Consider the following 26498-nt stretch of genomic DNA (forward strand, 5'->3'; position numbering starts at 1 on the left):
ATGTCCAGCAGACATGTGTGCGGAATGGGCAGCTATGTATGGGGCGTAATTTTTTGTGGGTACAGAGTGCCCTTTTTTTTTTTTTTTTTTTTCAGGTGAGAGTGGTATGTCAGGTGAAGGAAGTCGGTACAGCTGGGGAGGTAGGTTGGGTAGGTAAACAGACAAGACAAACAAGACGCATACAGGGGCGGTGTATGACATGTGTGGGGGGGGTTACACAATTGACGGGGATGGAGGTTTGGATATCCAGAGCCCATGAGCCCACAGATGGCAACAGTGGAACTGATATCCCCACCCATAGGCAGTTGCCACTGTTCCTTCGATGCCCAGGACGGGGCTGTGCTGGGGGCTGTGTAGGCGGGGCAACAGGCATGCCCGTTAGTTGCGCCACCCGTGCCTCGAGCTGGCGTAGGGGCTCGATAACAGAGTCCCGAATCTCCCTACGCACCACAGTCCGGATGAATGGAGGGTGAGTGGTGGTTCTCCTCCGGCCACACTTGCAGAGGGGGGGTCGAGCCCCATCCCCTGCAGCGCTTCCACCCACAGGTGGCACAGGGCCACCGGAGGAGGGTCCGGACTTGGCACTAGTGCCAGGTGCACTCGCCAGCTGAGGTGGGAGAGGTGGGTCCGCTGGAACCCCCCTTCCCTGTTGACCTATGTTTTGCATTATGTCATGACAGTTTGGGTTAGTGACATATAATACCATTCACAATTAGTTGTAACAGCATGCATTAGTATTCCCATTAACCAAACACCCAGATATTCACACCATTGAACAGCGTGCATAACACATGCATAATTTAAACAGAAATACACAGTCCAACAACATGCAGGGTTAACTGATGGCAACAGGCCATCAGGTGTGGATGTATGAACAGGGCAGATGCATGAACGGACATGCAAATATATATGACCCAACAGGACAAACGTCCAGGGGTGTTAATTGTGATTGCACATACCATTTTCACGTGGAATGGGTTATATGTGGTTATAGGGTGGGGTAAAGAAAGTAATATTAACACCTTCGAATAACAATACATATGCTGTACATTTCTAACAGCTACAGTTATATACACACTACTGTTCTGACTACAGTTTCCTATATGATAACTATTTCAACTTGGTGATAGGACTGTTACTGCAACATCAATATACATTTTATGGTTCTTCATACACATTCATATCTAGCTTTGTTCAGCTACATCATCCTGCTACATTTGCTTTATATAGCTGTAGACAAGTGTGGATGTTTGGTATATCAGACAATCATCCTATCTGCATATTGCAGACTGAGAGCAACATATCCAGATTTTGGGATACACATTCCAGATGCAGCAACACTTTGAACAGATTTTGCTGTTTGGTTTTGAATCTCACATGCATTTCATTCTGTCTTGACTGCAGTATACTTTATTCAGGTGTTATTACTACTGTATTGCTGGATTCATGACACTTTGTCACACTCTCTCACTTGCTTTCATTTTACTATTCAGGATGGTACTTACTTCTAGGCTTTATTGACATGTTTTACCTGTAGTTATTACAATCCTTTCCAGCAGTCTCACTGCTGTCATGTTTCAGTATTTCCACAGGGATATATTTCACACATGTGATTTCATCATCTTCTGCAGCTATACTTTTCAGCCTGCTGCAGGTTGTGTACTATTTTCTTACAGGTAGGGCATTTTATTTCAGAATATATGTCAGACAGTTTCATTTTCGGTTTAACTTACAGGCTGAAACACACTTTTGTAATCAAGCAATACTTGCATACACTTTCACACTGTTACTTGCAGATTTTATTCCTTACTGACTACACTGCACTCTTTTGCTGACTGTCATACTTTTATATTTCTTTACAGTTACTGGTAGTGGATTACTGACCTGCCTGGTGGCGCAACCGCACCAGCCTATCGCCATAGGCTCTGTGGTTCGCAGAACGGACACCTGCAGCTGTAATATAAATGAAGTAATATTGGAATACACATCTCCATAATATCAGCTAGTTTAATTTCTTACATACATAATTAAATGTTACTTACTCAGTAGTGGGGCGTTGGGTGTTTGCCGGGCCTCCTGGATCCAAAGGTTCAGTTGGTCCTGCTTGCATCTCTTCAGGTCCGCATGGTGGTGACGGACCTGCTCACCAGCCCTTGGAATCCCTGTGGCACTGGTGAGATCATGAGCCAACCGGTCCCACACCTCGGCCCTGTATGCTCCCCAGAGGACCTGGCCCTGCATGAGTTGGGCCTCATGATTATGGACTAGGAGCCAGACCATGTACCTGGACTCCTCAACACCCCACCTCTGTGCTCGAAAGTAACTACCCTCTCCTACTCCTGTCATTCTGCCTGCAGGTCAGTTCTACAATCGTTTATGCTGTGTATTCCCGCCTATGGGGCTTATATAGTCTGTTTTTCCCACACATATCTGTGATTGGCCATTTTGGAATTGTATCAACTTCAGTAAACCTGCATTGTCATGCTCCAGTTTGTATTCATTCCTATATATTAGCTATTATTGCATTTTTAGGTACTGCTGTCATGGCTTAGTGGTTCTGTACCTTGTGTATGGTATCCTGGGCTCGAATCTGGCCACTGCTTTTTATTTTTCATGACTGTCTAGACATGCTGAGGGGTGTGTCTGTGTAAAGGCAGTTTTGATATGGCTTGCTCAACTTTGCCCGTCGGTTAGCTTATTTGCGCGGTGCGCAGCTCCGCGCAAACGGGGTAGGCTGCTTTAAGCCTCATTTGGCTATCGGCATGCATATTACGCTCAGCTCAGTTAAGGGCACATAGATTTAGAGTGTTAGACCACTGCTCAGCTAGGGACACTCATTTTGCACCAGTTAAACCACTGCTCATCTACAGGCAGATGCACTCACTCTGTTAAACTGTAGCTCAGCTATGAGCACATCTGGCATTTTTTATTCTTTTGTTACCTCACATTTCTTCAATATAAATGGGCTATTTCATTACATTTTACATAAATTGTGGTTTTATGTGTACATATTTGTCAGGGACTTGTTTCCTGCTTATTTTGCAAAAAAAAAAAAATTGGTGTGGTGGGGGCTCGAACCATGAATGCCTGCTCTTCAGCCAACATCTCTACCACTACGCTATTGCTTCCTGGCTTATTTTGCATATTTAGTTCTTATATGCTTTCCCACTGACTGCTAACTGTAGCTGCGCTACGGGCACGCATAAGCAGCGCACTCACGGTTAAACATCTTTACAATTTAAAAAAAATATATACATGTTCATTTATATATTTTATGTTCATAGTCTGTGGGGGCATGTGTTGTGTTGTGTTTATTCACATTTCCGTGGACTCTGTTGTGGGTGTTTACTTTGGGCACTTTTACACTTCTGGGGGCGTGTCCCGCTTGCAGGGCTCGGCCTACGGACACGCCCCCTACTGTCTTACATGGACCGTGTTAGACTTAGGTGTGATTCAGCATGCTCTCATGAATATGCAAAGCATGCTGACATCACTCCGTTTAACTGCAGCCTCCGTGTAAGAGTTATAACTCTTACACGGAGGCTTCGTGAATCCTTGCCATAGTATACAGAAATAGCAAACGTCTCTCCTAAGACAAAAAGAGTAAAATAAAATTCACATTTTTATACAATCTACAGGGTTGCATTCAAATTGCAGTCAACAGTGTACAGAGTTTCATTCTCATTACATTATACCACTCATGATGATGAATGGGTATGTTCAAATTTCACTTAGATTCCAGAAAGGAGAACAGTGAAATCCATACCTCTCAACTGTCTCTGATTTGAAGAGACATCCCTGGTTTTGTCTCAAAATTTTATCTCTAATCCCTTTAATCCCTTCTGAAACTGGTGACTTTTTGGGGATAAGTGGTGAATTACACTTGATAAATAATAATAGTTGGTATCCTACTTCATAAAAATGTGTATTAATTCACATTCTCTGGTTTCACTAATTATGGCTGGATTTGTCCCTTTTTCTATTGATATTTGTACCTGATTTGTAAGAGCTATGATGCAGTCATACAAACATTATAGATGGTTGCATTTGTGGTACAGTATACAGAATTACTTTTCAGTTAACAGTGGTGTTTATATGTGTGCAGCTTTCACTGTTAGACTTTACTTTTTTATACAATTTTGTATGCTGAATACAAATCATACACAAATTTCAAATGTATAATGCTGAGAAGTTTGTATAAATAGTTTGAAGTTCCTGGGTTGCATAGCTTGTACGTGACATTACTGACCATTCAGATGCTCAGTGTAATTATGATTCATCACTAGTTAGCTTGTGGTTCATTTGGCAGCAGGCTGTCTTGCATCTGTAATGTTTTGATACAGTTTCAAACCACGTGTTCATAATTAACATCTCTTTGCTTTGATTCACAGCACTTATAACTAAGTGCAGTGCTTACATTATATTTTTGAATCTAGTCTGGTCTTATTAGTCTTATTAGATATGACCGTATTTGTAAAGTGTCATTTTTTTGAGTTGGGTTGGAGGAGACTCACAAGCTATTTTTTCCTGTACACTCAATAGAGAGGCAGAAATCACCACTTACTAGATAAGCGTTAAATGTTTACTTATTTTGGAAGTGGTGTTTAATTACCTGCATTGCATGAGTCTTAATTTGATTATGTTTTTCACCAATCTTATTTTAAGCATAGTAGTTGATTTTTATATTTTGTATGTTGCAGTCACCCATTCCCCTCACAGAGGGGTTATGGGGGGATTAGAGTTATAAATCACTAAACAGTGTGGCAGAGGATGTTTGTCTGCTCAGAAAGGCTAAGCACCTCCATTGTAATTTGTCATTACCTCACTCTTCCAACAGGTGTATGTCAACATTGTATGAAGATGCAAAGTGGTCATGTAAACAGCTGCAGGGCGCTATCAACTGTGCCCGTGAGAATGTGGCCAGCAGCAAGGCAGCTGCCTTTTCCACAGAACGTATAAAGTACTACTTTCAAGAGTTGACAGAAAAGCAGAAAATGGGAGAGTGTGTTTCTTTCACAGATTTATGGGGCCTTGTTTTGGAGTACTTCCTGCATGGAAAGGTAAGAGACATGAAAATGAATGTAAATTAAGCTTCCTAGGTGGGCTGTGTAGTTTATTTATTATTTATTTTATTTTACATTTGTTTACTGGAATAGTCCGACTGGATACATGACCATTTTCAGTGGAGGCCCGGGGAGAAAAGCTCCAAAAAGACATTCAACAAACTGTTACATTTTTACAGTTTAAAACAAAATAAAACACAAATAAAAGGATTTTTACACAAATGTAAACAAACACAAAACAGATACACAAACAAATTATTAAATTTTTACTCAGATGGAAAATTCTAGACAGTTTTTTTAAGAATGATAGGGTATTGAATGCCTAGTAGGCTAACCTGGTAGTAGATCCAAGGAGATCATAGGATTTATAAGTTAAGAAACAATAAAGTGTAGGCAGAAGTCCTACATGTGCACACGAGTGAGGGTTAGAGTTATTCTTGATTAGGACAAGGACATAGCCAACGTTTTTTAAAGTACTAAATCAGACTTTTCTTGAATTGAGGTAGAGAGAGTTTAGATGTAAGATTAGCAGGAAGAGAATTCCAAGTTTTGTCAACAGAGTTAGCAAATTGAGATTTACCGGCTGTGTTGTTGGTTTTGAGAGTTTGAACTAGTAGTCTTTCAGATGAACGAAGTGCGCTAAGGTTACTGTAGGGGGTGATGAGGTTTTTAAGTGCAGGTGTATTATCTGGTTGGTACAGGATCTTGTGTGCAACTATTAGTTGGTTAACCTGAAGTAGGTTAGGCAGTTCAAGCCATCCTAGTAGATTTAGGTTATGACAGTGATGAGTTCTATAGGCTGCATCAGTAGCAAATCTAACAATGTAATTGTAGCTGCTAGAAAGTTTATTAAAGTCAGTTTTGCTGAGGTTTGTAAATAGAGGAGAAGCATAGAGGAGGGTGGAGAGTAGATGTGTACGAGCAATTACAGTTCTGGCTAATGGCATTAGGAAGGGCTTGATCCTATATAGTGAGCCAAGTTTGTTATTAACTGTTTTAATAGTTTTATTGATATGCAGATCAAACTTAAGGTTATTATCTATTATAACTCCTAACAGTTTGGTTGAGGAATCTGGGGAAATAATGGTGCTGTTGTTGGATTTTAATGTAAAGGTTATAGGGGCAGACCTGTGAGTGGGGGCGAAAAGCAGCAGTTTGGTTTTATTAGGATTTAACATGAGATGACGGTTAAGGAGCCAATTTTCAACTGTGGTGAAAGTATTTTAGGATAAAATCTACAACTCTGTAGGTGAAGTGTTGGAGCATGCTAAAGTGGAGTCATCCGCATATTGAATGCATGTTCAAATCATTAATGAAAATGGACAATAGTAGTGGACCTAGTATAGAGCCTTGGGGTACTCTGAGGGTGATGGGTAAAAGTGTGGATAGTTTGCTCTGCCATAGGACAGCCTGTTGTCTACCACTCAGATATGATTGAAACCATTGGATGGCCTGGTCCTCTAGGGAGATGGATTTCAAGGTGTTTATGAGTATTTGGTGGTTTACCACATCAAAAGCTTTTCAAAGATCAAGAAAGATAGCACAGGAAAGTTTATTAGTGTTTCTGTGTTGGTTAATGGCATTAGAGAAGGAGAGGAGGGCTGAGGTTGTACTGTGGAATAGTCTAAAGCCATGTTGGATGTAGGCTAGAAGATTATTATGGATAAAATAGTTCAGGAGTTGATTGCGGATGCATGTTTCCATAATTTTAGCCAAGGGTGCCAGAATAGCTATGGGTCTGTAGTTTGAAAGTTCAGTAGAGCTGCCGTCTTTATGGAGTGGGGTGACATGGGATATCTTCCAGATGGAGGGAATAGACACTTCAGTTATAGTTCTTTTGATTAGGATAGTAATGGGGTATGCTATGGCATCTGCAGCTTTTTGTAGATATTCTGCAGGGAGGACATCAGCCGACAGGGTGGTATGCCCTTAGTCTTTTAAGTAATTTTTGGACCAAAGATGTGCAAACTGGCTTAAAGTTAAAGGGGAGTTGGGAGCAGGGTGTAGTGGCCGGAGAATATGGGCATCCAGGGGATTAATTGGATCACTAGGTTCTGGATGGTTATTCTAAAGAAGCTGTTAAAGGTATTGGCAATTTCTGCCGGGGGGTTTTGGTTAGAATCCAAGGGAGTAGGAGTGGATAACTGTCCTGGACTAAGAAGTTACTTTTGTGGCTTGTTTTGGTGTTTTTCTTGTAGATGACAGTAATAGTTCTTCTTGTCTAATGTAGTGGATTTTTTTGTTCCATTTCTTAGCTGTCTGTATCTAAGTTGATCTATGTTTTTTTTTTTTTTTTTTTTTTTTTTGTGGCCCTTGAAGTGGCCCAAGCCCTATTTCTAAGTAGCATTTTATGTCTGATTTCCTTTGAGAGTTCTAATAGTCTGTGCTGGTGCATGGGTGTCAAGGATGGATAGGAATTTGGTATTAAAGTAATTTACTACTTCTTCAAGTGATAATTGTTTCAGAACTGGCCAATTGCAAGATTTGAGTTCGTTTTGGAAATTTGTGCAGTTGAAATTCTTATTGTTCCTTATTGTTTTAAAATGGACTGGTTGTGGATATCAGCTTTTTTCCTGATTAAATAGGTGAGGAGGTGATCACTTACATCATCAGACAGGGACCCACTTTTGTATTTGAGGGGATAAGTGTTGAAAAGAATCCAATCCAGAATACTTGCTTTATTGTTGGGTTTAGTGATCCTAGTGGGGGAGGATATGACCTGTGAAAATCCATAAAGGTTTATGTGGTGAGTGGAAGTTCTGAGGAACATATGTTCCAGTCTATGTTGAAGTCCCCAAGTACAATGGTTTATTGGGGTAATTGCTGGATAACCAAAGTAGGATATCTTTAACGGCATTTATGTTATTGCCTGGGGGAATATACGCACAGATGAGATTTATACATTTGTTCTTATTAATGTGGACCTTAGTGATAAGAATTTCAGCATTGCCAAACAGGGATGTTTGCAGGGCATTATTGGATACTTCAAACATAGAAAAGAAACAGAACAGCTGCCCCACCTCCCTTTCTATTGGTTTGATCAAGCCTTAGGATGTTATAGCCTGATGATATAACTTCTTTATCTGAAGTAGAAGGTTTTAGCCAGATTTCAGTAAGACATAGTATATCTAGGGAAAGAGCATCTAAGAAGGCATGCAGGTGTTGAATCTTATTGTTTACACTTCTGATATTTAGGTGACTGAGCTAAAGTGAGTTTCGGGGTTTGTCTAAGATTTGTGTAGTAGTGGGACAGTTAGTAAAGGACCTAGAGCCAGTGGATGAGGATGGGCCAGGATTTGGGTGGATATGTCCATCCATTGTCAAGTTGCATTGTAATCTGATTGTGAGCTTCCAGATTTTAATTAATAGGCTTTGGTACCTTTTGGTTTTAGGGTTGAAATATATTGTTCTAATGGGATGCTGATACCTAGTAAGTAAGGAGTTAGATGGGAGGAGATGTATTAAGTGTTCAAGCTTGCGTGAAGCTATAAAAGTGGAGGTTTGGCCTTTTGGGTAGTGGAAACTTGGGTCTGTATTATATTCATAGGCAGTAAGAAAATATGGGACAAGCAGAAAGGGTAGCAGAGAGTACAGCGGTAGTATTTTAAGTGGTTTCATTGCAAGTAACATTGGGATTATTGAGGTTGACTTGTCCCCAGTTTAAACATTTTAAGATAGGATAGAAAGGTTAAGTACTGGAGTGCCTATTGATGACTTGGATATAGCTGACTGGTTGAAGAAAGAGGGGGTATGGTTGTACAACTATATATTTAGCACCACTGGGGGTGGGTGAGATTTGGGGGCAGAGTGGGGTGCGGAGTAAGCCCGAGTTCAGCGAGGGTGAGCAGAGTAGGGCCAAACCAGACCACGAGGTAGTAAGGGCTTGTGTATACTGCTTGAGTGCACTGGAGCTAAAAGTAGGTTCTTTCTTGCTTTCTATTAGGTTCTTCTCCTCCTTTTTTTAACAATTTGTCTAAAGAGTTGCGTTTATTAAGTTTTATAGTTTTATGGCTACGAGAGTAATTTTCACTTTTATGCCCTGGTAAGGCGTTTAGCGTTCAAGAGCTCACATGTAAAGCATTAAGCTTTCTTGAGCAGTTTTCCACTGAAGTACTCTTTAATGGGTAGTAAGGGACTTAGTAACCAAACAAGCAAGGCTTGCTTGTTTGGTTATAGTAATTTTTGGCAGTATTATCCATCTCTTTGTTATTTCAAGGGACTTAGTAAGCCAAGTCAGGTAATAAAGGTTTTCTAAGATATGAAAGAGAGCTAATAGTGCTTCAGACCCAGTCCGGCTGTGTAAAATCTAAAATGGTGCCTGCCACAGGCAGTATTTAATAACTTTGAGATTGGCTTAAGGTAATAAACAGGCAAGGGGGAGGGGGTGGGCTGGGAGTTCTTTTGTACTGCTGTTAATGAGCCAAGATCCAGGCAAAGACAAGTTTGGGTTTAAGAAAAACAATCAAAATTGGTCAAGAACTGCTGTGAAGCTGTAAGTCATGTCTTAACAATTTATCAGGTGGAAAAACAGCATAACCTTGTATCTGTAGGCTACTGTGCTCTCAATTAAATTAAACACACACAGTATTTGATCAGTTATGGATACTATTTTCTAACAGAAAGTAATAAAAGAGACCTGGAAGATGAGTGTGTGTGTCTGTGTGGGGAGGGGTGCTTCTTACAAGCTAAAGCAGAGTGCTCTCCAGGGGATAATGAATATTAGCTCAAACAGACACATACACAAAGTTAACTCTAGCTGTTTGTGTTTGCAGACACTTCAGACCTGGACTGCAGTTTTCATATAACAGTGTGTCCACTGGTCGGGTTAAAGATAAAGGTATTATTGCATCCGATTACTTAGAGTGGTGTTAGGTCTAGAAAAGAAGAGTACAGAGAGGAGTAAGTACTGTTCAGATGGTAAATATATATTATAAAGACTACAAAACAAACTGTGCACAGGAAAATACGTCTTGAATCAACTACTAGTATATGCAAATACTGAGCCAATTGGATAACACATTAGTAAGAAGGGACCTCAGCTGACAGGTATGCGGTCACAGATACAAATATAGCGAGCAGCACTCTGTCCTGGGTCTGTAATGTGATTCTGTGCACCACTTATACCACAATTATATAGATATAATTAGACAGCAGTATGAGCTGTCTACGCACAACACATATACAGGAATACTACTAGTTGACAAGGTGCAACTATGCTAATAGCACATACTAATGTACTAAACAACGTGGTGAAGACAAACACATGCTAGCATGCCATAGTATCCTCCAGTAATACAGCATGAATAATATTAGATGTCTGTGGAACACAATTCAACATAGACAGTTGTAAAACACTTACTGGAGAGACACTGAGCTCCTCATTGGGCCTGTAGCAGGGTGGTTGTAGTTGTAAAAATGGTGCCTGCCACAGGTAATATTTATTAACTTTGCAATTGGCTATAGATTCATAGGTACTTATTAGGCTGTTGATCTGTGAGGATCTTCAGAAAGCCAGTCATACAGTCCCAAATGATTTTATCTCTCATATTTCACTATGAATAACCCAGAGATTAGCAGAATATTTGCATTTTGCCCCTATCCATGAGGAACAAGGGTGCTAAATTGTAGTGAATGTTTAGAAATTATTGAAAATGTGCTTACAGCTATGCTTAACGTTTCCTGGCAACTGTTAATCAAAAAGTTTTGTATATCTGAAAGAAGATTGTACTCATTTTATAATTTCCTTTTCTTTTTAACAGTGATACTGCCCCGTTGAGGGGCCTAATTTTCTTTTAGTATATGAAATGGATGATCTCAGTCAGAAGTTGGGTCATTTAAGCAAAACTAAGAAAAGAAGACCCACTGTGCCACAAGCTCAAAGTACAACATAACTAAATACTTTCCCTGAAACTAGAAGATATTACATCACTAATACCTGCATTTAGTCAAAGTGAGCTACCATCACCAAATTTTGAGGGAGCTGGTACAGTGTAGACCTCTGTAGCCTGTATCTAGTTCCTGAATTACTCTGACACAGAATATCTGTCTACACCTGTAGGGACAGGCATACTTCTCAACCTCCTAGTGGAAGAAATCTGGACAAAGCCAAAAATAACAAGGAACAAATGCCTAAAATCAAAGACAGATTTTAAATATTACTCTTACAAGCTTAGAAAGCTGATGGAAATGGGTATTGCATTAGTATGCATCATATGATGTATATGAAGCCTGAAACTCAAATGTCTGTCATTATTTAGTATTTTTAGTCTTTGGTTTGCCAGAAAGCAACAAACAGACCAAAAACATGAAGTAAAAATCTTGACATTCTGTGAAAATCTAGACAGTTGAGAGGTATGAGGATGGGAGAATAGAGTAGGCCATTTATTTTTCATAACAAATACATTATTACCTGGATGAAGTAACACAACATTCACTGTGTGATTTCTTTGGTTTTGAAGACATTTTCTGCTGCTGTAAGTGCTTTCTAGATTTCTGTGAGAGTGTCTGGCTACGTACCTCATCTCTTGGTCAGACAGAAAGGTTGTATTCTTTGTTTACAAATCAAAATGTCTTACAGGTTTTATGAAACTATAACTCTTGACCAGTAGAAATATGGAGATAACCAGTGGGCCAGTATGTAAGGTCCCAAGTCCTTTGATGTCACGTGCTAAAATAGTCCTTCATGGCTAGAGTATCTACTCACTACAACCCATTGTCCTGTAGCTGAGCTCAGTATGCGTACATCAGGTACTTCTCAGCGACAATGTGTTATTTCTCTTTCTTCTGACTTCTCCATTGTAACATTTGTACAGTACTTGGAAGCCATCTGTACTGATAATAGTCCACTGGTCTTGCTACCTAACAAACAACAGTATAGAGTCCACTTCTACTGGCTATTTCTGCTCTATTCGTCTTCCTCTACCTGTACAGAAGTCTGTCATGATGGAGTAGGGTGATTTGCATAGTTCACGGTCCACTTTCCTGAGAGGCAGCTCATCAAAATGCCATTTGTTTGAATTTGCACCTTGAAGAGTACAAAATTCCTGAGATTTTTGTATGGTGACTTTATATACCTGAACTCCAAACCCCATTTACTTAAATATACTAACTACAGGATCACTTGACTTCTGATCAAGTGAGGAAACAAACAAAATGGTATTTCAATATGCAGACTGCAACTGCAAAAGGACTTCACTCACATAGATAATGTGATTATGTGTTTTGGTATCACATTAATAGCTGCATTGATGCAGCTGGATCCACCAGGAAGAAGTATATAACTAACTCAAAAAACAAACCACCCAGGTGGAATCACAAAATCAATAGGCTGTATAACAGGAGGAAGAAAATCATGGCAAAAACTAGGAGGTGCAGCACCCAGCAGGATAAAAGCACACTCATCAAACTAAACAAACAACTCAGTGGACAAATAAATTCTACCAAAGCCAAATTTGAGGTGAGTTTGGCCTCCCAGGCCAAGGACAACCATAAAGCATTATTTAACGATGCCTGCAACCTCAAAGGCAGTACACAATTGTGTACAGAGTTCATTGTAAACTGAGCTACCTATACTGAGCCAGAAGACATAGCAAACCTTCTGGCTGATACATTCAGCTCCAACTTTACCCCTCTCTCGCCCTTAACCTTCCCTCAGGAAATATTATCAAATATAACTCCCCCTACTATCACTAAGGAACAGGTCCTTAATGCTCTCTCTAAGACCAAGAACACTGCATCAATGGGCCCAGACAATATCCCATGATGCATTATAAATAGCAAGAAACATATCTTATCAGAGCCTCTGGAATTACTATTTAACTGTAGCCTCCAAACAGGTTTCTTGCCTTGCCTCATGAATGTAAAAAGGCAACAGTCATCCCTCTGCACAAAGGTGGGCCATCTACAGACCCTGGAAACCACAGACCCATAAGTCTCACTAGTCTTATATGCAAAGCCATGGAAAGAATTATAATGGAAATGATCACTAGAGACATAGTAAACCTTCAGACACTGGACTCAACCCAGTTTGGTTTCATCAAAGGCAGATCATGCTTACTCAACCTGGTGGACTTCTTTGAGAAGGTCACCAAAGCAATGGATAAGGGCAAAATCATTCACACTGCCTACCTTCACCTGGCCAAGGCATTTAACACAATACCCATCTCAGGCATTATTGACAAACTCAATAGGTTAGTTACAAAACCATATGTCACCCAGTGGATAGCCATCTTTCTCACAGACAGGACCCAGGATGTTAGAATTGGGGAGTCCACCTCTACAAAGAGGCCAGTCACAAGTGGAATCCCTCAGGGATCAGTCCTTGGACCACTCCTTTTTGGCATTTACTTCTCAGAAGTCAAGGCCAATGTCAGTGGTCTCTGGCTGACTAGGTTTGCAGATGACTGCAAATTAGGAGCTTTCATTGAATCTCACACTGACTCAAATGTTCTCCAGGAGGGGCTGACACAGACAAACAACTGATGTCAGAGTCGTGGACTACAAATAAATGCCAAGAAATGCATAATAGTATCCCTTGGGAAATCATCCATTCCTGGTAACTATCATATTGACAACACTCATGTTAGAGTTGACCCAGTAGTCAGGGACTTAGGGACCCACATAGATGGTAATCTCACCTTTGACCATCATGTGTCTACAGTTGTGAGGAAATCATTCTATGTTGTGCAACTTATAAACAAAGGTATGGCATCTAAGTCCAAGGAAGTCATTGTTCCACTGTATTTGGCATTCATCAGATCTATCATTGAATACATTGCCCCCTCTGGTATGTACCTAACCAGGCATATCCAACAACTGGAATGTCCACAGAGGTTCCTCACTAAAAAAAAATACAGGGCATACGGAAAACATCCTATGCAGACCACCTCAAGACCCTATCCCTGTATTCTGTCTCTTACAGGTTTTTGAGGGGAGAGCTATGCCTGGCATACAAGGCATTGTCAGACCCCACTCTGATGGACCTCCTGCATATCAACAAAACAAACAGCACCAGAATTACCCATTCTAAAGACTTAAACCTTGCCTGTTATATAAATAGGACCTGCTGGAGATATAGGTTTGTATCCCAGAGACTACCATGTCTATGGAACAGGCTTCCCATCCATGTGAAGCAGAGTTCCTCCCTAACCCAATTCAAGTGCAACTTGGACAATTGGATGTTGTCTGAATCTACTCTTTAACTCACTATCACAACCTTGCTGTGGGTCATAGACAGAGATTAGTGTCCTATCCTTACACTGGAGTCTGATTGCCCTGATTCTATCACTAATTCTAAAGACATCCCTCATTGTCTTCTGAAGCCTCTATGTCACTGCAATTCCCACAACATTTCTTCCCTGTCCACCTTCTGTGTAGTAGACTCTGGATAGCAGCCAAGTGGCTTTGATACTATGCCCTCCCACCTTGTCTTGTTACATAGGATGTTCAACCTCCTTCTTAACATCATGTCATCCACTTTCAAGCTTCATCCTGTCAGTGGACCTACACTGAGTCCAGCAATTCATAGTTCATGTTTGGCAGGTTGATTGTTTTTTCATCCAGCTTTCACTCAACAGAGCTAGTCCAGTTAACCCAAGCTGGGTAACTGCATACTGGCCAGCCACTAGCTTAGTGACCCAGGGCTGCTGAGCTTTATGGTGGGCATGCAATGGCCAATAGGGCACACACACCCCACTGTTAGCAGAAGTCCCTAGTGTAAGTCTCAGTAGGCTGGGTCCTCAACTCAAATACCCATGCCCATTTTGGTGACATTAGTCAAAATCACCAGATCACCTAGAGCCATATTTTTACAACACCAAGTGGCTAGCCCTGCTAAAGTTATCAGTCTGTGATCCATGTTCTCCTGCCTTATGGACACTGTGCACCACAGTAGACACACAAAGCAGTTGGTCAATGCAACTCTACAGGGGACCATCTAGAGTCACTGTGCTGCTGCCCACAGCTTCATTCTTAGATGAGTTTGAAATGGAAACACTCAGCATGTTTTTTGGTGGTGGGAGAAAGCCATCATAGATGTAGGTAGCCCATACAAACTCCAAACAGGCATTGTTCAGACATCAGGACTGAATCTTGTACCCCATTCATGGGAGGCAAAGACCTTAACCATTACGCCAACTGGTCCTACCTCAAACTATTTGGTCCCAATATGTCCATGCTACTTGAGACCTAATGGTTTGGGATGCATGCTAGGCTTGACAGGGCCCTAGTAGTCATTAGCCTAGTAACAATAACGACCTATAATCAGGTGGAAGTGCAGACAACACCTTCCTCCTGCTGTCTCATTATGCATGAGCCAAGCATCGTTTGACTTTTGGAGAAGTGCTGCTTTCTTGGTGGTGGCTGTACACTGCTCTGCACTAAGTTTTTGGAATCTTGCCTGGATATATGTGTGTGTGTGTGTGTGTGTGTGTGTGTGTGTGTGTGTGTGTGTGTGTGTGTGTGTGTGTGTGTGAGTGTGAGTGTGAGTGTGTGTGTGTGTGTGTGTGTGTGTGTGTGTGTGTGTGTGTGTGTGTGTGTGTGTAATTCATATATCTGTAGGGGTACAGACACACACACACACACACACACACACACACACACACACACACACACACACACACACACACACACACACACACACACACACACAAAACAGCATTTGTAAATAACACCTTATATTTAACAGTTGCTAATATCTAAAGGACCAGTTTAGACAGCCCATTGCTACTTTAATAGAAAATGATTTGACTAGATAGTATTACAACAGGCAGTTACTGTAACTACAGTGAAACCTTTTTTATTGAAATTATACATCTGTATCTATTTTAATAGACCCTTATTATATTTATATCATTTACTTGCATTTTTTGCTGTAACACAGCATTACTGTTACTATACATTAGTAATGTAGCAGTGCTGCTCTGTTCATTACCATTTTTGACAGCTTTCTGCTGTAAGTCTATATTACAATAATATGTTTTTATTGTTACTGAACAGTATTGCACTGTACGTGCCCTTACTATAACAATATGTAGTATTAGTGTTTGCTCTCAGTCACACAGAGAGCAGTGTTCTTGATTCTGATAAAAAGAACAAGTTGTACAACTTTTTAATCTTTGTAAAACTTTGTAGACATCCTTATCTACCCAGAACTCATTATCTCTGTAATATCATCATGTGGTAAGGGTGAAGACACATATCATAGACTTATATAAGACTTATGAATTTGTACTTTTTATTTTTATGGATTAAAGCTATCTCAAAACTAAGGAAGCACTGACTTCTTACATTGTAGTTTTAATGTACTGTGAAGGACCACTTAACCCACAAGACTAAACAATAATTATTATTACTCTTTATCTGCCTGTCTGTGAAACACCACTGCTCTTATCTGAACATGCAGGAGAATATGGGTGGTTTCAGTGTTGTGGCAGAGATAGCTTATTCTGTAACAAATAATTGAGATGTTTTAATATTTGCTAGGCCTCCTGCATATAAGAATGCTAATGCCTGTGTGACTGATACATTAAAATATTCTACATATGTATTTCCATGAAGTTATACAAGATATTCTTTAACAATATATTCCAAGTCTACTATGGATGTGGTTTATTCAGATACATTGCACTTCTGTGCATGTTTTGCAAAGCTAAGCATCACTATGCAGTAACACAGGGTGACACTGATTATCCAAATTAAAACCTGCAGTATCAGAGTTTTCTTTTAATCTTTGTAAAGCAACAAACTCCTGCTGAGTTAAATTATATTGCTTAATACGTTCACATGTAACATAGATGTACCTTTAAAAATCAATTTCAAATTTAAGTTCCGAACAAATAACTTTAAATCAGTTAAAGCATCTTCTAAACAATCACTGTTACAAGGCACAAAATGTAATCCCTTAGATAGCAAAGAAATATTGGAATCAGTCAAAGTCACTCATGAGTCTCATGTAGTCCATGCTCAATTTCAAATTAAGTTCTTGCCATTTTTTTAAAAGAGACACATACAAGTTGCCTTCTGTAGGCACTTGGCAGTGTCCTTAATGGAATTACTTACAGTTTGGGGAGTCATATTCAGTAGCAACAGGTTAGGACGTATAACCAAAATATTACTCAAAGTCTGATGTCATGCTTCAGTCATATCCAACTGTGTCTTCTGAACCAATGAAACTAATGGCTGTGTCATATTAAAAAGTAGCACTTCCCAACTCTCAATTCTTTCCAAACCAGTAACACAAAACAGAAAAAAGGAAGGCAGGCTGGAGCACTACAGATTTCACCCAACAATTGGCCGTATTAGAAAAGAAAGTACAGGTATTGAAATGCCTGTGATGGCAAAGGATGAGTTTCCAGGCTTACCTGGAGATCGGTACAGCCCCTACAGGGCTAAGGATTTTTAAAAAGCCTACATACGGCAACTTATATCCCATTCTTTTAAATAAATGAGAAGAACTTAATTTGAAATTGAGCATGGACTACATGAGACTCATGAATGACTTTTTTTATGAAATCGAGAGGGAACTGCATAAGAATATTTTAGCTCTATCGAGTACTATTTCCTCAATGTAATGCCATTCCCTCCGGTACAGCTCTTTTGAGTGTGTACCTTTAACTCCTAGTGGGCATGGCTTAAGCCTTTAAAAAATGAAGTTATCACCTTACAGTTCTAGAAAATACTCATTTGGAGAGGTCAAATATCAATACAGTTGTGTTTGCCATCACATATGCTTCAGTACAAAATATCCTGGTAACTTGTAAGTAACATGGTTTTGGAATTATTAATGCAAATATGAACAATCAATATTTGACGCCTAGAGGAGCAGTAGGAGTTAACTGCAGTAGATGCCTGGAGGAGCACTCGGCTGTAATGAGTTAAAGACTTTATTCATATTTATAACAGAATGTTAGAACTTCTAAATAAATATGATAAATGCCTTGAGTGTACACGAGTCATAAGTTACAGCGTGATATTCATGATTTCCAAAATGGCCATATTTTTCCAAGGCCTTAAGTAAGCATAGAGTATGTGGCTAAAACATCTGATACTCACCTGAGAAACTCTACGTATTATTTATAAACATTTGAGGCTCCTGATACAATAAGGCAAGCCTCAGTCAGGCAAAATATTGAACTTCCTGGTCCTCTTACTGAAAATGCGGCTTTAACCAACCAAAGAACTGAAGAGGTGGATAAAGACTTTCCTACTAGTAACCCTACTGTACGTAGTGAGGTTTTTCAGCAACCTCTCCCTTTACTGAAACTACAGTTACTGGAGAAAATAGAAGTCAGGAAAAGAATGGCATTGAGAGGGAGACCAAATGAGAGAAGAGAAGAAATTGGAAGGGATTACAATAGTCTAGAGACCTGGAGTCGATCAAACAACAGGAGATGCGCAACAAGCGGGTGATTATTAATTACTCTACAATGACTTTGACTATTTCCGATATTTCTTTGCTATCTAAGGGATTAAATTTTGTGCGATATAGTAACGATTGTTTAGAAGATGCTTTAACTGATTTAAAAATATTTGTTCAGAACTTAAATTTGAAATTGATTTTTTAAAGATACATCTCCGTCTGTTAATACATTGAAACTAACTAGTACTTTTGTTCCTGTTAGTGCCCCAATAATTATTGCATTTCACAATATTTGGGAGAAACAAATTAGAGAGCTGTATGTTACACATCACCATTTTAAGCAATACAATTTAATTCAGCAGGAGTTTGATACTTTACAAAGATTAAAACAAAAAAACCCTGATATTGTGATAAAACAAGCTGACAATGGTGGAACTAAGGTGGGGCTATTGTTGTTTTAGATAAGAATATGTATGTAAATTCTATTAATTAACTTTTGATGGATGAGAATGTTTTTAAGAAAATTTCTTCTGCTATGTTTCAAGGTATTATTTGCAACTCTAGATATAGTCTCACTGTTTACTGTTATACCTAATGAGCATGGCATAGAAGCTATTAGACAATTTCTATCTAATAAGATAGAATATAATGGAAGGAAGATTGAGATAATCTGTTTATTGCTTGAAATTGTTCTTGAAAATAACGTCTTTATGTCTGAATGACAATTATATCATCAGATATCTGAGGTGACCATGGGTACTCCCATGGCCAATACATATGCCCACTTAACACTTGACTATTGGAAAAATAATTTTGTTTTTGATAATAGGCATTTATTTTCTTCATATATTGCCTTTTATTCACGTTTTGTTGACAATGTCTTTTTAGTGTGGACAGGAAATGAACAAGTTTTGGGAACCTTTGTACAATACGTTAATAGCACCACTGGCTTCCTTAAGTTTAAATTGAACATTTCTAGAGAAGAAATTGTATTTCTTGATGTTTGTCTATTTAAGGAAACTGAAAGCTTGCAAACTAAGATACATAGGAAAGATGTAGAGGCTATTAGGCTCTTGCATAAAAATAGTATGCATCCCCCACATATATTTAAAGGCATCGTCACAAGTCAATATTTGAGGGTGAGTAGATTAAATAATAAAGATCAGGTTTATAATGAACAGATTAAAGATCTAGATAAGGAATTTATTTCAAGAAAATATGATGAAGGATTATTAAAGCATATTAAATAATATGAAGACAGTGAGAGATAGTTTTCAGCTAAGCCTTATTTTACATACGATGGTTATCACAGCCATAATAAGAAAAAAGTTTCAGAGAAGAATCATATAAGATATATAATAAATTATAATATTAGGACAAAATGTGTCCTGAATATAGTTAGAAATAACTGGACTATTCTAAGTGCTCAAACAGAGCTGGTAGAGATAGTGGGTAATGCCCCGCCTTTTTGTTATAAAAGAAGAAATCTTAAACAACAGTTAAGTTTTAAAGAGTTAAAGAATACCAATATAGTTAGAAATAATTATAAAGCTGGTATTGTTCCATGTCTAAATTGTACAAACTGCAAGTTTATCTTAAAAGATGAGCTTTTTATACATCCTGTAACTCAAGAGAAGTTTAAAATTAAATGCTTTGCAACATGTAGTATTGAAAGTGTAATTTATTTGGCCACTTGTCTGGCCTGTTCTGCATTCTATATAGGAAAGTGTAGTAAGACATTAAAAGAATAACAGAACATGTTTCTGATATAAAAAGGAAGATTATGACCAATGCCCTGGGAGCCTCAAAATTTCACAAATTACTAATTAATAGGATGTCTTTTGTCTTTGAATATTTCTTAACTGTTACTGGTTTAGCTGGATGTTCCAGGTTGATATTTACTTCAGATGAGGCAGCTTTGTGATCTGACCTCATTAGTGACAACATGACACTGGTGTGGGGTTGGGGACTGTAACGCTCTCCAGTGTTGGTGAGTACCAGATCCAGTATGTTTGATCCTCTAGTTGGACTGTGCACTGTTTGTTGCAGGGTTTTTGTGTTAAGTCCAGGAAGCATTTTACCTGTGAGTCTGAGGCAGTGTACAGTCTTTAGAGGAGTAGTCACCAATGAATAGGGTGTTTGGTTGGATGGTTAGTGCCTCTAGTATGTTTAGGTAATTAGTCATTAGACTGTAGGGGCATATAGAAGGTGACCTATAGCTAGCCATGATATGGTGGGGAACCTTATCTATGATGTCATGTACATGGATGACCTCCATGGTATCATCCTGTTTAACTAATCTGAAGGTTTGTTTGTTTGCTTGTTGCTAACACAGATCAAGGCACACCCATGTTGGTACCTGTCCGTGGTATTGTTGGTTTAAATGTGTGGAAGGTACTGTAGCCTTGCACTACCGGAGTACTTTGTATGACTTTAAATCAAGTCTCAGTTACTGTACAGATGTCTAGATTCTCAAAAGTGAGAAGGGCTTGAAGGGCGTGGAGTTTTTTTGTTTAGGTTCCAAACATTGAGCAGTAACAGCTTATGGTTACTTGCAGACTTTTTCACTATGTTGGTAGTTTTGTATTTTGGCATTGCCTGAAAAAGGCTCTAAGAGGGTGGATAAAGTTTTAACCAATATCTGAAAGCCCAGGGAGGATAGGTGCAGCCCATCCTCAACAAAGCAACATGGTCTTTTAACAGTGTCCTCCCATGCTAACAGATTTTAGATCCCCCTGGAGTGACATTAGAAACTAAGGCAATTATTAAAATCAATCATTTTATGCTCATATTCATCCTTGGTGATGGTAGAATGCTGCTCAGTGCAAGGCTCATTACCTATAACATGTTCTGAGAGATCCAATATGTCTCTTTTCATATAGTCCAGTGAGATATTTCTCAGGTCATTTACACCCACATGGACTATGATATATTAATATTGGTACCTGGGGTGCAGTAACTTGAGTGTGTGTGATACTGGCTGTAGATAGACAACAAGCAGTTATCTTTTCTTTGTCTAACCTGGTGAGTGGGACATTTGTGTGTTGTACTTTGGAACCCCCAGTGACAAGAGTATTAAGTAAATTACGTGTTTGCCTTACGGGTTTTGCTGTTGGGGGACCATTGGTTTAGGTTTATGTAAGATATTTAATGTTGCGTTTGGTATGTACTTTAGTGGTTGCTGAGGAGCAAAGGAGCAGTATTGCCATTAGGTGGCTTTGGAAGTCTTTGAGATTTGGGAAGGTTTCTTTTAAGTGCCTCAGCATAAGACAATACATACACGTGGTAAGCAGTGTGTGTGTGAGGTATGTAGTGTGACTATTCCTGACAACCTTGCTTGTATGCAAGATGTTGTGTATTTACATCTCTTCTTATTTTCTTTAATGATTAGCTGGCTGTTTGAGAACATGAGGCAATTGCTACATTTCCTTAGGATGCTCAAATCTGCCAAAGAGGCATTTAGATTTGCTTATCCATGTTGTCCGGTTTTGTAATAGGGTGGGCTGTTTAGAATTAATGATTCGGTTTTAACAGGGTCTTGCAGGGGACCCCTGTTAAGGAGTGTGTTTTAACAGGTGTCCTCTAGGGTAGATTTTGTGGTTAAGGTCAAGATGTTCTGTAGTGCTAGGATGTGGTAGCACTGTTCAATACACAAACTACTTTCTGGGGTTAAGGGCAAGATGTTATATAGTGCTAGGATATGGTACCACTGTTCTATACACAAACTAGTTTCTGGGGTTAAGGGCAAGATGTTATATAGTGCTAGGATATGGAAGCACTGTTTAATACACAAACTAGTTTCTGGGGTTAAGGGGTTAAGGGCAAGATGTTATGTAGTGCTAGGGTAGGGTAATGCTATCTGATACTAAAACTAGTTTCTGGGGTTAAGGACAAGATGTTATATAATGTTTAGATATGGTAGTGCTATTTGATGCACAAGCTATCTGCCTTAGTTTATTTCTACATGATCCCACACTGTTTAAAAGGTTTTGGACTGTTTAGGCATTTGCTATTGTACAGGGCACTGCTAACCACCACTGCCCAATGGACAGTGCTGTTCAAACTTGCCTGATTTACAACAGAGAAAAAAAAGCTTAAAAGACTCCTGTGTCCTCTAGCCAATAAATAACCACACTTTGTGTTTTTTGGAGTACTTCCCAACTCAGAGAGACCTGGTAAACACATTCTACCATGAGATGGATGATTCTAGAATTTCTTAATGTAAAAAGTACAACTAAAGTAGCTCTCAGTTGTAGATTAAACAACAAACAACTACTAAACAACTATGTCCCTGGCTAATTCACCTTTCTACATGGTGATTTGGAGATACACAGGTGTAGAAAACCAACTATCAGAGAAATTACTATTTTTGCCAGAAAAATAAATGAATGCTTAAAACCAGTAGTGATACATGTTTTATTATAAAGCAAGTGCAGTAAGTTAGGAAAATATTCTTATCTTATTTTGGATGTATCTAGGTGTAGCTGAAAAGTGCTGCAGAATTCTTTGCAAGTAAACAGATGAGTAATTTTAAAACTGTAAGAAGATAATGAAATGGGAAAGAAAAGAGATTGGTGCAGGAAGGCTAGTGGTGTCAACTGAAATTCCATGTAATAACAGGCATGCTAAAACACAAACATGGGACTGACCTAGCAGAAGATATTTAGAAGAGGTAAAAGAAATTTACAGGAAAACACGTGTATAAGAAAGATCTAACATTAATGGTAGGCTTGGTTCCATTATGGCTCCCCACAGTTCAATTTACTGTGGAGTAAATTGGCTGATTATAAGTGCCTAGTTTCCGAATTCACAGAGTATGCATGTATTTGAGATATATCTGAGTGACTAAATAGCTGTCCCTGTTGCATGCTTCTGCCCTCACAATTCATCTATGCAGTTAAGAGTTCTTTGAGAAAGCACAACTTCCCTCTGCTATGTATGGCTGGAGCAGAGAGTGACAGATATGCAGTAGGCAGATAGAGGCTGTGGGATTCAAACCCTGGACCATAGGGTGTGGCATGTGCAGAACATAGAACCTTAAGCTTTGTGCCATTCCTCATCCTATCTGTTTCCCATCTTTAAGAAGTCTGACAATGGAAGAGTTGATCCCACATAGTGGTGCATGCATGGACATAAACACACACACACACACACACACACACACACACACTATAATTATAATTATATAAATAAATAATTATTATTATAATTATATAAATATAATTATATAAAACACACACACAAACAGATACAAACACACATTCAAGTGCAAGAAGATCTTAGGAATGTGAGGGGATATATCAACCCACCATGATGAGATAACCCCCATATTAAATTGGAAAGTAGAAAAGATGACCATTTGCCAATAATAAAAGTACAATACAACACCAGCAAAGAGGGCTTGCAATCTAGTGTGTAAAAAGTGAAATAGTCTTTAAAAATGGCTAAAGAAAGTTATGAGTCCCAGCAGTGTGATCCAGGTAATAATAATAAGCTATTTAAAAATGAAGAAAGGATAAAGAATATTGGGCTTTTATTTCTTGACAATAAAATGATAAATGATGGAACTGAGCAAGCATAAATATCAAGTAAGTCTGTTACTAGCATATTTTTGAACAAAGAAGGTGAAGCTCAGCAGTGTTTATACATCTGTAACTGCTTTTCTTGTTTTTAGCCAGGATAATGTTGCAAAATCCTTAGCCAGATTAAATGCAGTGAGTTAATCTTGCCCTGACAACAATCCAGGGAGCTCCCTTCTTAAATTTAAGAAGTTTTTCACCATGCTTAGCATCTTTATTTAGCAGACTTTTGTCAGATTATTTTGTAACAGTAGCTTAGAAACTAGCAAATGTCATACCATTTCACAAGGGTGGTGCCACTGATGAACTGAAAAAATATATCAATTTCCTAAACATTTCTTATAAAAGGATGACTGGATGTGCTGCATAGACCTCCAGGATGTGTACTATCACATAACAATGCACTGACGATCCAGGAGGTTCTTACTCTTCTGGCTGGGGGCAAGATACTACCAGTTCAGAGTGCTGCTGTTTGATCTCAGCACAGCCCAAGGGCTTTCTCCAAATGCATAGCAGTAGTACCAGCTCACTTGAGACCGCACAGATTCCGAGTGTTTCCATAACTAAACGAATGGGTTATTACTGCCTCGACCAGGCATCAACTCGTACAAGCAAGACAAAAGGTTCTTCAAACATGCTTCTCTTTAGGAATAACTGTCAACTATGAACAGTATCACCTACAACCAACCCAAGTCCTAGAATTTATAGTGCCATTTTAAACTCAAGAACCACCATAGCCTCTCTTCCTCCAAAAGGTTACGGACAATTCAAAGACAAGTTTTGAGCATAATCAGCAAGAACAAAGTGCCAGTCAAACTAGTTCTCCAAACATTGGGCTCCATGGTAGCATCAGTAACTCTTGTACCACCGGCCAAATACCATATGTAAATTCTACAGTGGTTGTTTGCGGCACAATGGTTGATACTTTCCCATCCCATGACCACACCAATTTCCATCACCAGCATTTGCAAGAAAGATCTAATGTGGTGGACTCACTCAGAATAAATTCTACAAGGACGACCCTTTTTTCCCCATCAGCCCAAGGCCACCGTGACCATGGATGCCTCCCTACTGGGGTAGGGGGGCATTGCAGTCCAAGGCACTTGGTCCCCAATAGAGGCCTCGTTACACATCAGTGTTCTAGAAATGAGGGCAATGCTCTTAACATTGCAAGCCTTTCAGGATGCTCTCCCCTCCAGAATGATTACAGTTCAAACAAACAACTTGTCAGTAGTCTGGTATATCAACAAACAAGGTGGAACCAGGTCTTATCCACTACATTGAGAAGCTCTGAGAGTGTGGCAATAGGCAATCTTATCATACTGCTTTCTCATAACAAAGTACATTCTGGGGAAATCCAGTGCGATAATGGACAAGTTAAGCAGGTCAGCTCTTCTAGCTCAAGAGTGGTCCCTCAATCAGAGAGTGTCTAAGAGAATTTTTTGGTCACTGGGCCAGTCTTGCTGTGACTTATTTGCCTTTTCCCTAAACAACAAATGCAGTAATTTTGCCCTAATCCTCCCAATGGGGGAATCCCCGAGGGATGTTCTTCTTCAAAATTGGCCTGCCGGTCTCCTTTATGCCTTTCCACCAATACCTTTAAATACCAAATGTTTTACAGAAAGCCATCAGGTTGAAGAGCAAAGTCATCCTCTTAGCCCCCTTTTGACCTCAACAGACTTGGTTCTCCTTCCTTTGGCCTCAGCTAATCAAACAATCTTGGATACTGGATCCAATTCCAGATCTACTATCCCACCTGACAGGCATGATCAATCCCAACATTCACAATCTCAAGCTGACAACTTGTTATCTCCACTTCCAGTAGTAGCCAGACAAGCTATCCTTTCTTCTCCTTTTCAATGCATACTACTGTTGTTTCATAAGCCTTCCACAAAAAACTGTATAATAGTAAATAAAAGAAATTTGTATATTGCACTCTGCAGCATGATATTGACCCCTTTTCAGCCCCAGTTCATGAAATCCTCAAGTTCTTGGGATTGCTTTTTTGATAGTGGTGCCTCTGCCTCCACCATCAAAATTCAGCTAGCAGTCATCTCCAACTTCCATATTGGCTTCCAAGAGTCTTCTGTGGCCTCTCACAAACTCTGAAAGTCTTTCTTGAAGGGTACTCTTCTGTTACAACCTCCCTTCAAAGACCCTACTCCACCATAGGACCTCATCTTGGTATAACAAGCAATCACTCAACAACTGTTTGAACCTGCCCATATGTATGATATTAAGTTCTTTTCTGGAAGTCTGTTCTGTTAGTCGCACTCACTTCTGCCAGAAAAATTTCACAGATTCAAGCCCTATCATCTAAATCTCCATACCTAGTCTATCATAAGGACATGGCTTCATCCAGAACCAATCCATTGTTCCTTCCCAAAGTGGTCTCTGAGACATCAATGTATTAACTTGCCAGTTTTCTTCCCCAGCTATTCTAATAAAAGAGAGTATTGCTTACATTCTTTGGATGTACATAGACAGTTTCGTTTCTAC

The 26498-nt window shown here is 39.3% G+C and overlaps 1 protein-coding gene across 1 annotated transcript in view; it reads left to right on the forward strand.

Moving 5' to 3' along the window:
• PLA2G4F (phospholipase A2 group IVF) overlaps window positions 1-26498 on the forward strand; it is a 1189208-nt gene that overhangs the window by 747279 nt on the left and 415431 nt on the right. The window contains exon 13 of the mRNA XM_044074012.1: window positions 4838-5060. Within this exon, the coding sequence (XP_043929947.1) occupies window positions 4838-5060 (223 nt within the window). The remainder of the gene's footprint in view (window positions 1-4837; window positions 5061-26498) is intronic.

Source organism: Protopterus annectens, chromosome 6.part0, assembly GCF_019279795.1.
Source record: "Protopterus annectens isolate FY-2018-M chromosome 6.part0, PAN1.0, whole genome shotgun sequence".
Lineage (NCBI taxonomy): Eukaryota > Metazoa > Chordata > Ceratodontiformes > Protopteridae > Protopterus > Protopterus annectens.